At 60.7% G+C, this 14,713-nt stretch overlaps 1 protein-coding gene across 5 annotated transcripts in view; it reads right to left on the reverse strand.

The window, feature by feature from the left end:
- Window positions 1-7,465, reverse strand: part of PAX3 (paired box 3) — a 79,792-nt gene extending 72,327 nt beyond the window's left edge. For 2 of the 5 annotated variants that reach the window (XM_055723716.1, XM_055723713.1), the window contains exons 1-4: window positions 7,379-7,463; window positions 6,267-6,502; window positions 4,793-4,922; window positions 3,975-4,109 (exon numbers count right to left, since the gene is read on the reverse strand). In XM_055723716.1, the coding sequence (XP_055579691.1) occupies window positions 3,975-4,109; window positions 4,793-4,922; window positions 6,267-6,502; window positions 7,379-7,463 (586 nt within the window). Of the gene's footprint in view, window positions 1-3,974; window positions 4,110-4,792; window positions 4,923-6,266; window positions 6,503-7,378 lie in introns of all 5 variants that reach the window. The other 3 variants (XM_055723714.1, XM_055723715.1, XM_055723717.1) reach the window with 3 other exon arrangements.
- Between the last annotated feature and the right edge of the window lie 7,248 nt (window positions 7,466-14,713).

The raw sequence follows: 14,713 nt of genomic DNA on the forward strand, positions 1-14,713 counted from the left end.
TTTGTGCTAAGGTCCTTCCCCCCCACCCCCCCGCTTCAAACGCCCCACATACACACACAAAAATAGGGGTGGTGCCGAAATTGTATTAATGTGAGCCTCAGGCACACAGAAAAAAAGAAAAGAGGAAGGGGAGGGAGAGGGGGGAAGGGTTTGGTCCAAGATGAAAGTAAGAGGGAAATAAAGGAGGCAATTTAGTCTGCTGTAGCCTGAATTGCTCTCAGTACAGCCAAGGGTAGAGGCTGGGGATGAGTAGGGCCCTTTTTGGACGGGTGCGCATGACTGGGGGAGGATCCGCCAGGACAGGGCCCGGGGGCCAATTCCGCTGGCCGGGAACAGAGGCCCCCTTTGAGGCCGGGCGGGGGGGTCCCGGCCCCCCCCCCCCCCCCTCAGCCCACTCCGCCCGCTCACAGCAGCCCCAGGAGCAGCCCTACACCCCGTCGCTTGAGCACCACAGCCACCGGTTTCTGCCAGCAAACAACAGCTATCTGATGGAGGGGGTTATGAGATTAGTCAGCAAACCATGCCGCACACAACTCCCGTGAAAGGTACAAGCAACTCCCTCTTCTGTAGCGGTTGTGCTAAAAATATGCCCTGATGTGCCATATAAAGGCACAAAAGTTCTTCTCCCATGTTTGTTATTTATAGCTTATGCCTTTAAGAAAAATTTATCACACATGCAGAAATACAGATATGCCATTATAGATTTGGGTGCTTCCCAATAGGCACTGTGACAATCAAGATTGCCTTTAAATATAAGCCCGAAGTCAGGGTAGGGGGTGACACTGACAGAAGTGCCGAAATACAGCAAAGTGGGCTGTGCACATAGCATCTGTAAATGCCGGTGAGGGAATCATAGTTAAGTGTCCATGAACAGAGGCTGAAACAGAATCACAGCAGGGCACAGGGAAGTTTACCTGCATTTATATATGTGATGGGAGAAATCCCAAGCCACATGACATACCACTTCTATTGCACATTTTTCAAAACAACCATGTTTCTCTTCTCTCTAGTCCTGCTCTGCTCTAAGTACTCCCCAAATCTTGAATTAGGTACCATTAAAACGACAACTGTTATCCTTGCCCTTGGAAAAAAAACATCTTTCCCCAAGCCACCCAAATGCCCATGGCGAGGAGGGGATTTCGGGCAATGTCAGCAAACACCCAGCACTGTGTGCTCCTGAGCAGGGGAGCGATTCCCTGCTCCACACTCAGCCCCAGGATTTGCTTTCTGACCTGTCCCACAGCCTTCCCTTACGTCTCCCTGCACCCACATTCCTGCTACCGGAACACCTTGAGCCTCTGAGACCAGAGCTATAAAAATTACTCATATTGCAAAAGACTTCAGGCTTTTTTCATGCCGTAATGTGAAGTGCTCCCATGGAGAGCCCTGCCACACAAGGGTTTTGCTGCACACCACCGGGGTAACCTTCGGATGTCCTGCAAGCAACCCGAGTGTCAGAGAGGGCATCCAAGGCACCCTGTCAGCAGGCACCCCCTGCCACAGCCTTGCAGCCAGGCTGGTGGGCGCAGGCAAATATGATCCTGCAGCATCAAAATCCCCAGGAGTGCTGCCAGTTATTTCAGTAAGAGAGCAGGATCTGACCTGATGACTTTTATAGATGGAGTGAAATTGAAGCTCCTCTGCTGGCAATGGGAGCTGAAGCAAAACCTTTTTGTTGGCCAGATACACCAAGTAGTGATGGACTTATTTTACAGCTATTTTTTTCTTGTCATGAGCTTACTGCTGTGTCGTCCCTGTAGTACCACACTATACATAAGGTATGTGTATGGTAACAAATCCTTTCTCAAGCAGCAGCTCTCACACCGCAGCATCCCAGCCACCCCAGTAATAAGATTAAGCAACAGCTTGCTAGTCAAGGAGGGGGAGCAGGCGTTGCTGGCGGGGGGGGGGGCGGGTTGGGGAGAAGAGCACACTCTCCCTCCAACTGCCAAACCTTCCAAGGCACTGTCACAGAACAGACGGGATTATCAAGCGGCCGTTTGCACGGAACTGCTCGACCACATTCATGCAGCAAAATCCTGCATGTGCAAGGACAGGATAGGGCTGCGCTACCCCATTTAGTCAAGGGGAATTTTGCCACTGACTGAACTCAAAAGCAAAGTAGGACACTTGTGTCCACAGAAAGCGAGGAGAGGGTACGCAGGAGGGCAGAATGCAGTTTCCTCATACAACTGTGGTGGGGGCACAAGCCAGCCCCCCCCTTTGCAGCAAGGCCAGCCTCAGCGCTTTCCCCACAAGAGTCTCGGGGCTCCCCCGGGGTTGGAGGGCAGCAGCCGTTTGCCCAGACACTGATTTATGGCAGATCAGGAGCCCCACTTTAAAAAGCGGGGACTCAAAGAACAGGAAGACTGTTTCAAAGAGAAGTAGAGGGGTGGGTTATATCGATAATATTTTTTCTCTTGCAGTCTCAATTAATTACTCTTTGTTCCATAAAGCAGGGAGATTATCAAGGCTTCCTATCTTCTGTTTCTAATCTCTGTTGAGAAATTCAGGAAGGCAGAAACGCTAGTTATTTCAACAACTAGGGCACCGAGTTTCCCTTGCTGCGCACCCCTCTCGAGACAGTCCTCTGCCGAAGGAGATACTAGAGGAAGCTCTGAACTCATCATACCGGGGCAGCTAGACTGCGCAATCAGACTGTGCTTTCTGGCCTTCACCTTTGACTTGGTTAGCATCTTCTGCCTGTTTGTTTTAAATACACCTGCACAAACACAGACAGGCAGAAGATGAGGCTTCCCTGGAATCTTTAATAACAGAGTTGAAAACCAAGTTTCGGGTGTGCTTTTGGGTTTGTTCCTGCACAACAAGGAGATATCCTACTGTTAAAGAACAGGTTTTGGTTGTCCTTCCTGAATGGCACTTGGCATCTCTAGATGTCTAGAAATGCTAGAAACATTTTCTAGGTAGAAACAGCTACTTTTTCCACAGCAGAGTCCATAAAACTGCGTGGAGCATCAGCTATTAGGGGCTCATTGAATAATTCATCCCTCATTGCAAGCCCATAATGTCTTTTCTCAGCCTTTTGTGGGGCTGTTTTCTCTTCTTTTCTCCTTGAATTATAAAAAGGTTGCCTTCTTTTGTTCACATCAAGCTGCTGCTAGCTGAAGCTTTGTCTGTGCAAAGCCAAAGTGTGAGTTTCAATGGACTCCCCCCTCTTTGTTTTCCAAGTTCATCTCCAAGTGTAGATTGTGTATAGAAGGCCTTCTTTGTAAAAGCTGGAAAAGTTGTACAAATGTTTGACCAGCTCATTTGGTACTTTTGTCTCGCCTTCTCCAGTGCCTGTGCCTGTGCTGGGCAGCCACTTCCAGGCACAGGCCGCCCAGCTGAGCCCTTGCCTGCCCCTCTGCTCCAGCCTGGCCGGGGCGCCGGGCACAACCACAGCAGGGGCAGCAGCTGCCTCCCCCCTGGAGCAGCACTTTACCTCCGCCTTGTTCAGGTTGCAACCTCCTCACAGCCCCGGCCAACCACCAACACAAGATTTTCCCAGCGGTTTTAAGAGAAAGAATGAAATGCACAGCTCCCTGCCCTGCATGCCGGCCACAGAGACTCAAGAATCCACAGCCTTTGGCTACATCCACCTCTCCTGCGGCCTTTTGCTTGGCTTGGGCTGGGAAAGCAGCCCCTGCGTGGCCGGGCCAGGGGCTCTGCAGCCGGCTCTAGCCCTCCCCTGCTCCCTGGCCTCCTTCCCTACTATTGAAGGCCAAACCAGTGGCAACCCCCATCTTTGCTCCCACCTCTGCACCATTCCCACACATTGCAGGGTCGTACCGGTGGGGCAACGGGATGGGATGTGCTAGCCACCTTGTCAGGCTAGCTCCTCGCCTTACACCTCCTGCTGCACCGGCCTCAGGACAACCTCCGGGAGCAGGGGAGTGATACCCACCAGCTCTGGGGCTGGCACTGGCCAGTCCCAGGGCTCCACGGAGAGCAGGAGGGAGGAAATGGGACTTTACCTCTTTCACTGAGGATGCCATCAATGCTGTGCTTGGCCTTCTTGTCACCTTCCTCCACCTCCTTCCTTTCCAGCTCGGCCTCCTCTTCCTCACCTTTTCCAAACTTGCTCCGCAGGATGCGGCTGATGGAGCTCACTTCGGGGGGAGCGCAGAGCTGTGACCGGGCTCGCCCCCAGCAGCCCCCCGCGGCAGCCGGGCCGTGGAGCCGAGCCCTGCATCAGTGCCGCTGTCCCACATCCCCCGTCGTCATCCCTTCCCGTCCCGTCCCCCCCCCCGGCTGCTGCTACCAGTCGGGACTTTCGGTAGCGCTACCCGTTCCCCTCCCCGCGGGGGTTTCCCGAGGCACCGTCCCGCACCGCACGCCAGTGCTGGCACAGAGGCCCCGCAAGAATTTTTTCCCCCCCCCAGGCTCGGGCCGTGGGTGATGAGAAAAGCCCACGGCTACCCGCACAAACACCGCCCGGCTCCGCAGCCCCCCCCCGCCCCCGTCCAGCAAGCAATCCGCCGGCACCGGCACCGGGAGCTGCTTCCCGCCTTCGCTTCCCAGCTCCGGGTCCCCGGCGAGCCCCGAGCCGTCCTGCGGCAGCAGCCCGGCGGGGAAGCGGGGGGAGGAGGAGGGGAGGGGGCTGCAGTTGCCACTTAATTGAAAACACCCCCGCCGAGAGCAGGAACCCTCCCGGGACGCGCCTGCCGGCACCAGCGTACTAACGCCGACGGCTCCACGGGCACCAGCCCGGCCGGGGCTCCGCTCCCGCAGACTACAGGGCTGCCCCCGCCGCCCCCGCCGGCCCTCGGCCCGAGCCCCCCGCCGCCCGTACCTGACGGCACCGTGTTGCGGTCACACACCCCGTCCTTCAGCAGCTTGTCCCGGATCTCCCAGCTGAACATGCCCGCGTTTTCCCGCTTGTATTCCTCGATTTTCTTCTCAACATCCGGCGTCGTCACCTGCTTCAGTGAAGACAAGGCGAGCGGGCAGGGTCTGCAGGGCCGGGAGCGGCCGCGGGAGCCCGGGCTGCCGCCGCCGGGACCCCCGGTGCGGCCGGAGCCTGCCCGCCGCCCCGCCCCGCCGCCAGCCAGCGCCGACCCCGCTCGCAACCCCGCCGCGAAGCACCCCGGGGCCGGGCAGGTTAAAAGTCAGAGGGGACCGAAGAGGCACCCCTGGGCCGGCGGAAGGCACGCAACCCCCGGGGGAAGGGAAACCTCCCGGGAATTCCACCGGGGCTGTCGGGGAAAGGTGGGATCGAGCCCTCGGCGAGAAAAAAATCCCGAATTAGGCAGCACCGGCTGCCGTGCGGCAGAGAAGAAAATCCCGGGGAAATTAGAGGAGGGGTCTCTGTCAGCGAAGCTCCAAGCTGTGGAAGTTTCGGCTGAATAAAGTTTGCAGCGCCAAAGAAAAAGCGGCGTGACCGAACTGCCGATAGGTCCGAGCGCCGGGGGTGCCTCCCGTGGCCTCGCCAACGTAAAATCAAGCCGAAACCGAACGAAACAAAGGTCTCCCGCCTGGGAATAGCCTTTCGTTCGGCTAACACGCTTCTAAAAAAATCACCCTTCTAAAAAGTTACCTCTAGTCACCTAGACTCCCTAACACCCAAAGGGAAAGTTCGGGCATTGCTACCTTAGAAGCAACAAAGGGGGTAAAAAATGTAGCAGCAACTTGCGACAGAAACTAAAGCCTTTACTTCGCTTTTGTGGGAATGAAAAGCTAGAGGAGGGGGAGGCTGATCGGAAGACAAGAATCCATATTTGCACTATTGTGAGCCCAAACTTTTCTAGCGGTGTAACTCTAAATACACGCAGCTTTGGAGCGAGCTGAAAAACGCGCAGAGGAAGAGCAGGAGCAGCAGGCAGGCGGACAGAAACGCAGGTCAAGTTTTTGCGCTTCGCAACGAAAGAAGCGAGGGCCCGATCCCGCCGCTCTGGGCAGGCCCTGCCACCGGAGCGATCGGTCCCCCGGCCGCGCCGGGCGTCGGGAAACCACCCCCCTCTCCCCGCTTTCGTTTGAGAAGGTATTTTTCCAAATTGCATTTTCTGAATTGGAAAAAAAAAATTAATTGCCACGAACTCCCAACAAGATTTTTGAAAGCCTCGGAAAGTTTCAGAGCAACAGGCGGTGCCGTGAGCTGTGCCCGGTGCCTGGCTGCGCCCGACCCCGGTCCCCGCACGGTGCCCCCGGTCCCCGGCCAGGCTGCCGCCTCCCGCCGGCCGCGGCCGCCCCGCGCTCAGTGCCGGTCGGGCCTCGCTCCCCGCCGCGGCCGGGGTTTGCCCGGCTCCGGGCGGGCGCGGGGGGCTCACCTTGGGCTTGCTGCCGCCGATGGCCCCCGGCCGGATGGAGCCCGTCTCCTGGTACCTGCAGAGAATTTTGGAGACGCAGCCGTGGGACACTCGCAGCTGGCGAGAGATGACACAGGGCCTTATGCCATGGTGGGCCATCTCCACTATCTTGTGTCGGATATGGTTGGGTAAAGGCCTGCCATTGATAAACACTCCTCCGAGCTGATTGACTCTGCCCTGGCCTAGAGGAGTAGAGACTAGAAAAGGAGGGGAGGGGAGGCAGGAGGGGGAAATGGCGTTAACGTCTCCTTCGGATCCTGCTGCGTCTTTTTTTGTTATTGTAGTTTTGTCGTTGCTTTTCTGTAAAAGGCAACTCGCCGCCCCCCCACACCCCCCCGCCGCCCGCCCAGCCGCCCCGCAGCGCGCCCGGAGCCCGCCGGCTCCCGCGGAGCCCTCGCTGCCTCCCCGGCGGGCCGGACGAGGCGGCGGCGGGGCGGCTTCACCTGTTGCATCCGCACCGGAGCCGGGGGTCAGGGCTCGCCCGGCTCCCGCGGCGCGGCGGGCCGGTGCGGGACACCCGCGCCCTGCCCGACCGGCCGGGGCGCGGCGGTGGGGTCCGCCCGTCCCCCCCCCCGGGGCCGCAGCCTGCGGGGTCCCGGCGCTCGCGGCTCCCGCTCCGCCGTTCGCCCCGGGAGTGCCCCCGTCCCTCGAGTTCATTTCGATTTCGTTCGCGTGGCTTTTATTTAATTTAAAAAAAAATTTAACTTTTTCCTCACTTTTCCCCCCAACTTTGGGCTCCCCAAACCGCTCCCTTCGCTCTGCTTAAAAAGCGGGTTGAGGCTCCGCTGCGCCGCCGAGCTCCCGGCCGGTTCTCCCCGCTCCCGCCAGTCGGAAGGGACGGACGGCGCCCGGGGTGCGAGGCCAGAGCCGCCGGCCCGCAGCCGGGCCTGCCCGCAGCGGCCCCAGCCGTGCCCGTCCCGGGACGGCGGCTCTGACAGCCCGGGGGCGCGGGCCGCGCGGGCCGCCCGGCTGCGCTCCGTCCGCCGGCCCTTGGCGGGTGTCGCTGCGCCCCGGCCTCCCAGCACCGGGCAGCCCTCCCGTCCCCGAGTGGAGCAGCCCGGGCGCGGCCTTACCTTCCAGCGGGAACCCGCTGCGGGGGTAGTTCTGCCCGGCCCCGGGTCGCATCATCCTGGGGACAGCTCCAGCCAGAGTTGTCATCGCGGCGGCTGCCCGGCAGGGTTATATCCAGGTGAGGGCTGATCTAGGAGAGATCCGCGCTGTCAGCCGGTCCCACCGAATCAGGAGTGGTCCCGGGAGGGGGTGGGGGATGCCGCCGGGGGGCGGGGAGGAGGCAGCTCCGCCGCTGCCCCTTTGTCAGTGACCCGCGCTGCCCCGCACCGGGAGGGCAGGGGCCGGGGCCGGAGCCCCGCCGGGCGGCGAGGCTGGGCGCAGGGGCGGGCGGGGGCGGGGGGCGGCGGCGGCGCTGTCCCCGGTGCGGCGGGGAGCGGCGGCCGCGGGGCCGGGAGCATTTATCGGCTCCGTCCCCGGCGCGGCTCCGCGGCGGCGCCGCCGCGATTGGCCGCCGCCGCCCGGCCCGGCCGCGCCGCCCCCGCTGATTGGGCGAGCCAGGCGGCTCTCCCGCATCGCCCCGGCCGGCGCGGCGGCAGCGTGACCGGCACGGCCCGGTGCGGTACGGCACGGCTCGGCCCCAAGCTGTCCCCGCCGGCAAAGAGCGGCCGGCGGCGGGGAGCTGCTCCGTGCCCCGACGGCTGCCCGGGCCCCGGGGAAAGGAGCACCAGCCGGAGGCGGCCCGGATCCCGCACCCGCAAGGACCCCATGTCACCCCGGGGCTCGGCGGGGCCGCCACCCGCCCCCGCCAGGCTGCCGGGCACGGAGGGGCAGCCCTACCTCCCTGCCCGTAAAGTGCTTTGTCTCCTGGCTCCGCTCCCCCGAGCACCAGTGGTGGGGGGTAGAGGGGACCAATCTCCCTTCTTTTTCTTGTTTCGTTTTGTTGTTTGGGTTTTTGGTTTGTTTTGGGTTTTGGGTTGGTTTTTTTTGTGAGAGAAAATGCTTCTTCTTCCCGTCCGTCCTTCTGCTTATTTATTTTGCGCCCAAATCTCTCGGCGTCCCGAGGAAAGGTCTCTGGACCAAACAGTGCTAACGGTTTTGGAGGGAGAGCTGCCAGTGAGATCTCCGTGGGGATTTCTGCCTTAAAAAATCGATGGGACGAGAGTGTCCCTGCATCACACGCCTGTGCACGGGGGTGTGTATGCGGGTGTGTACGGGTGCGAGGCGGTGCGTGTTAAAGTCTTACTAACAAGCGTTTGTTCCCAGGAATTTATTGTTGTATTCAAACTAAACTGCTGGAAAAATAAAAGAGGTAAAGTCTGCCTAGGAGCTGAAGTGACCACAGCAGGATATGACGCCAGGAGTGTTGTAAAGACTGTCTGTCCTTAAAGAAGGTACTATTGTGCATGGCCTTTTATTTATAACTTGGTAAGTGCCAGCAAACTCGCCTCCTTTACACTCTGAAGTGCCAGCCCAGCTTTCCACAGTGCTCTTTATTTGCAATAGTCTATTCAGTAACTGTCACTCCCGAGCTTCAAGTTATTCAAGACCTTAATCAATCAAAAGGATGAGAATCGTTCAGGTTTCCCCCCTTTGAAACGAGCCAAACAATGTTTTTCTGGGCTCCCTCTCCGCTTCCACTTCACGGGCAGGACAATCGTTTCGGGGCCGGTACCGGCCCCGGGGCGGGCGGGGGTTCGCGTTATTTAGGCGGAACCCCGGAGCCGGAATAACGAGGGAGTCCGCCCCGTCCGCCCGGCAGCGGGAGCGGGAAGGGGAAGGGCAGCGGCCCGGCGCAGGCAGCTGCGCCCGGGGAACGCGGCGTTTGCCGGCCGGCTCCCGCCGGGGTGCCGGGGCGGAGGATCCCGCAGCCGCCCGTGTCCCGCACGCTCGGGAGCGTCTGGCCCGTGGTTCTGCCCCCAAACCCAGCGGCTGCCACCCCCTTGCAAACGCGTTAAAATAACCCGCAAACCCCGAGGGCGCAGCGGCCGCTGCTCTGCCCAGGGCAGCTTCCCGCACGGGCAAGGGACGGGTCGGCAGGAAAAGCTGGCAGCGCGGTAAAAGTCAGGGCGTATTTTACACCGCGTGTGTGTTGTACAAAGCACCCCGATGGCCGGAGCTTGGAGACAACCTCCAGCGAGCCCCGCGAACGCCCGGCCCCGGGGAGGCGCGGCTGGAGCCGGGCAGCGGAGCGCGGCCGCCGGCCGAGGGGGCGCCGAGGCAGCCGCACCGCCCCGGCACCCGGAGCCGCTCGGGGGGGCTCCCAGCGGACCCCTGGCACCGCGCTCTGCGCCACGCGTATTTTACTCGAGGAAGGCAGGCGACGGAAGTGTTATTTAAAAAAAAAAAAAAAAGGAGAGAAAAAAAGAAACCAACAAACCCCCAACCAAACCAAACCCCAAAAGAACAAGACGAAGCTATTTAAGATTTAATTCGTGCCTGGGAAACACGCGACGGGGAGCGGGGACGCACGGGAGCGCGTACGAGGAGAAGAGCATCCCCGCCACCGCCCCCCTGCCCCCCGGCCCCGCTGCGGCCCCCGCCGTGGGAACGGGAGCCTTCCCCACCCGCGGCCGCAGGGGCTGGGCGCCGTCGGTGCTCGGCCGTGACCCACGTCCACGCGAGGAGGGGCGCGGAGGGGCTGCCTCGGCCCCTCGGGGGCGCAGGAGGAGGAGCGGAGCCCCTCGGCCCTGGCATGAGGCGGGCCTGGCAGCTGCTGTGAGTTACCTTCCCCCGCTCCTTCAGCGACGCGCGTCCGTCTGCGTGGCGTGTGCGCGCGCGTGGGCCCGCGTGCCGCGCTCGGGGCAGGCCCATCTCGCGCCGTCCGGTGCCACGAGCCGCACCGGGACCCGGCCGCCGCTCCCGCGGAGGCCAAGGGCCGATCGCACCGGTGCAGGGGCGCCCCCCCCACCCGCGGCGCCTCCAGGCTGCCCCGGGGACCCCGCCGCCCCCCGGCGATCCCCGCTTCCCCGGAGCCCCCCGAGCCCCCCGGTCCCCCAGGCCGGGCTCCCGGGCCGGGCGGGGGAGGCGGTGTGTCACCCACCTACTCTCGTCCTGCGCTACCAGGCACCGGGCGCGCCGCGACGGAGCGGCCGCATCCTGCCGCGCGGGAACTGTTAGAAATTCAAGGCAAAAAGATTAGGCACGAATGCCTGGCCCGCTCCTCCCTCCCCTCCTCGCCCCCACCCCCATATTACAGTCCTTTAGGCCAGCAGAGATGATTTCACGGTTTTCCAGTGGAAATAGCTAAAAATGCTCCTGCTAATTACAGAGCTCTTCCAGGCCAGGTGCACTTTTAATTGGATTAGTAAGCACTCTATATTAAACCTGCAGCACATCAAATGGACAGTGAAAATTAGAGCCATTAAGAACACAGGCAATCATTTCTGAACGATAACACTACTGGTTTCTCCTCTATTAGAAATAAATCAATTATACTGTTTCCGGGTTTGTACGCATACATTAATTTCTCCTAAGGGTTTCGGAGGGAATTCTCTGCCTAACTATTTGCAGGGGAGGTGAAGGGGAGAGTGCAGCTTCGTAAATAGAAACGTGTGCCTGGGAGAGGAGCGGAGAGGAAGAAATCAAAGAGCAAAGGAGAGAAAGAGAGAAAGAAGGAAGGCAGGAAAGAGGAAAGAAGGAAGGAAGGAGAGGAGCAGAGAGGAAGAAATCAAAGAGCAAAGGAGAGAAAGAGAAAGAAGAAGGCAGGAAAGAAAGAGAAAGGAAAGAAGGAAGGAAGGATGGAAGGAAGGAAGGAAGGAAAGAAAGAAAGAAAGAAAGAAAAGAAAGAAAGAAAGAAAAAAGAAAAAAGAAAAAAAGAAAAAAGAAAAAAGAAAAAAGAAAGAAGGAAAGGAAAGGAAAAGAAGGAAGGAAGGGAAGAAGGAAAGAAAGAAAAAGAGAGAAGGAAAGGCTGGCGTGTATGGGTGTCTGTGATCTCTGGGTCGAGCTGCACGCTGCCCTTGCCGCAAACACCTCCCAGGCACCCTCTGGGTCTGGGGTGCCCGGGCTGCCCCGGGGCCGGCCGGTTCGGTCTCACCCGCTGTCTGATGTCTCCTTCCACGGGTTTCCCTCCTCTTCCCCTTCCTACAGAGGGAGCGGGTTTGCGCCTTTTGCGGGATCTCGCACCGCCCGACCGCGGCGGCCGGGGCCAGGCAAGGCCCGCAAGCGGCTGCCCGGTGGCGCGGACGGCTGCAGGGCGCTGGGGGCTGCGGAATGGGCTGCGGTCTTCGCAGCGATCGCTGGCCCAGCCCGACCGTGAGCCCCCCGTTAAGAGGGTCCATCCCCGCTGCCGGCCAGAAAGGAGGCGGGTTAAATCAAACCGGTACCGACTTTTTCGGAGGAGAGCGACCAGGGTTCGACGCCGACCTGTAAAACGCCACAGCAGAGAAAATTCCATGCCGTTCTAGTAAAGAGGGGTGGGGGGTGTACAGTAGTACGAACGGTCGATAAATGTCCTGCTTTGAGCAGGGGCCGCGGTGAGGGCGGCGGAACGGGGCAGGGCCGGCGGCAGCCGGGAGCGAGAGGCAGCTCTGCAGACCCAGCGCCCTGCCACACCGCCCGGCGAGCAGGGCCCTCCGGGGCAAAGCCTCTCCAGGCCGCCCATGGTCTCAGCGGTGGCCGGGGACGTTACGTGTGAGTCGGGGGGGGCAGCCCCCCGGGAAGCCACCGCCCCGGCGGCGGGACGCGGGGGGGGGACGTGCGGGGCTCGCCTGGCCCTGGGCCGGGCCGCTCACCCAGCCGCCGGGCAGCGGCGGGCCGAGCTCAGCGCTGGGGGGGAGCCAGACCCACCCCAGGGTCGGGGGGCAATAGCCGCTCGGACGCCCCCCGCCTCGCCCAGCACCGCACGGCGGGGGCAGGCGCCGACACGGGGCCGCACCGAGCCCGCAGGCTCCTCCGCCCCGGCGGAGCCCGGGCCGGGTGCTGGTGCCCCGGGAAGGCCCCGGAACGTCGCCCTCCGCCCGGCTCCTGGGCTCGAACAAATATTTCGAGACAAGTAGCCTTAAGATTAATTGTTTTGGTGCCTTTTTTTTTTTTTTTTTTTTTGTGTGGCAGAAACATAATACTATTTGGCGAAAAAAGAAATTACCAGCAAAGGGCCGGGGAGATTAACATTTGGAAACTTACGAAATGTAATCTGCATATCCAATTGATTCCCAGCATATCAGTTGAAAGGATAAAGATGCGTATCTCCATGATGGATATTGCATTAATAGGCACATAAATAAAGGTTGAAAAGTCATCACCGAAAGCTTTGAACCTTTTTCTTTCGCTTTTATGTCCGATCCGCACGTCTCAGCACCGTCTTTTTTTATTATTTTTTTTTCCTCCCCTTTTGATTTGTTACATTTTCATCAATTTACAGCCACAGCGCGTTCGGCAGCCCGAGCAGGGGCGGCTCGGCACGGGAGGAGGCTCCGTGTAAGGGCAGGGACAGGGGACAGGACACCCCAGGTCCCCTTAACCACCCCAGGCACCCCTGAGGCGACCCCCGCTGTCCGGGTGGAGGGGGAAGGGAGGCTCTGTGCCGCTGCCCCTCGGAAGGAGTTTTCTTCCCAGGGTACATCCGCGGGGATCGCTTTTGCCAGCGCCACGGCAAAGGGAACGCGGCGGGCGAAGGCAGAGCGGTCCCGCTGGTGCGGAGATCCGAGGTGGCCCCCGCCGCCGGGGCCTCGGGGGAGCAAAGACCCCGGGGACCCCCCCCCCCCCCTCTGCCCGACGGCTCCGGCCTTCGGCGGCCGCTGCCCGCGGCCCAGGCAGCGGCCGTGCCCCGGGCTGGGAGGGGGTCCCCGGGCCGGGCCGGCATCCCCTTCCCCGCAGGCCGGCGATGCTGTCCTTGGGACAAGGCTGGAGCACTTAAGCCTACAAATGGCTCCCTTTGTGGCACCGGCCGCCCTCTCTCTCCCTGTAAAATGGCAATAAATACAACATGTATTTCACTAACTCCTCACCTTTCTGATTACTACCAGACCCTCCAGTAAGCGATACTACAGCTGCCACTCCAGGCTAGCACATGCTGCTGGCAGCGGGGTAGGCCAGGGGCCGAGGGCAGGCGGCCCGGGGGCTGCCCCCCACGCCCCCAGCCGGCCGCGGCGGCGGGGACCGGCTGGTCCCCCCCTGCAGACAGGCGGGAGGGAAAGGCGTGCGTTACCCTTCTTTTTTTTTTTTTTTTTGTTAATGATTATAAAGATCGCAATCGAATTTCGGATGCACCTCCGAGAGGGCTGGCGATACCCCGCCGTGCTGCCGACGGGGAGGGCAGGGCCGGCTCCCCCGCGCCCACCTGCAAATCTCACCCACGGGAGGGGAAATTCGCATCTCCCTTCGCCACCTCCCCCGTCGTTAACAGCCCCATTTCAAAACGAAGCGTCTAATCCTCGTTAATTACTTGTAAAAACACCAGCGATGATTAATTCCAGCAGCATCCCAATAGATTTCCACCGGGAGTTTTGCTGCAGGAAAGAAACTGTGAGGGCTTCACCGACCCGAGGCTCGGACTGGTGGAGCGCGTTTGCCTTGGGAACAAGCGATTTCCACAGAGGCAAATGCGTGGCCCTGCGTGACCCACTTCGGGTCTGCAACAGGTATCAGGGCACAGGCAGACATCCAGCCCTCCAGCCCCGAGTGACTCCCGGGTCATTCCTCCCTCCCTCCAACATGATGGAGCCAGGAATTACCGATAGGAAGGGGAAAGCAGTCCTACTAGCACAGACATTGAATTCATTAATCGGTATTTCGCCCGCAGCCATATGATTTCACCACTTACTCTTTTTAAAGATGAACTGGATTAAAATCTAGGAAAAGAGAAACCGAAAGGGAGAGAAAGAAAGAAAGGAAGGAAAATAAAAGAGAAAGAAAGAGCGAAATAATAGGAAAAAAAGAGAGGAAAAGAGCAAGCGAGAAGGAAAGAAGAAAGAGAAAGAAAGAATGAGCAAGAAGGCAGGAAGGACGGGCGGCAGGAAAGCAAAAGCAACCAGCCAAGCCCACGGAAGAGGGACGAACCGGCGCGACGGCAGAGTCGGGAGGGCCGGCGCCCCGCTCCCTGCCGGCCGGCGGGGCCGCTCCGCCCGCAGCGCTGACCGGGCCCGGCCCGGGGGCTCCTCCGCCGCGGAGCCGCGGGCCCGCGCCCCGCCGGGGTCGCCGTGTGGGGCTGGGGGACCTGCGGGCCGCCCCCCGGGCCGGGCCCCCCGCAGCCGGCCGGTACCGCTGCTCCCGTCCCGTCCCACGCACGCACCGGCGGCGCCGCTCCCGCCAGCGCCGGGCGCTTGTTTCCAGCGTGGTGCCTGGTTGGGCGAAGTAAAACAACGGGAGCAAACAAAGCCATGGTTTGGGGGATTTGGGGCGCTTTCACTGCAGGCCCGCCGGTCGGGGCGAGCCTCCCGGTGCCCCGGGGGGGCCCAGCC

Source organism: Falco cherrug, chromosome 11 (genome assembly GCF_023634085.1).
Source record: "Falco cherrug isolate bFalChe1 chromosome 11, bFalChe1.pri, whole genome shotgun sequence".
In the NCBI taxonomy this organism is placed as follows: Eukaryota; Metazoa; Chordata; class Aves; order Falconiformes; family Falconidae; genus Falco; species Falco cherrug.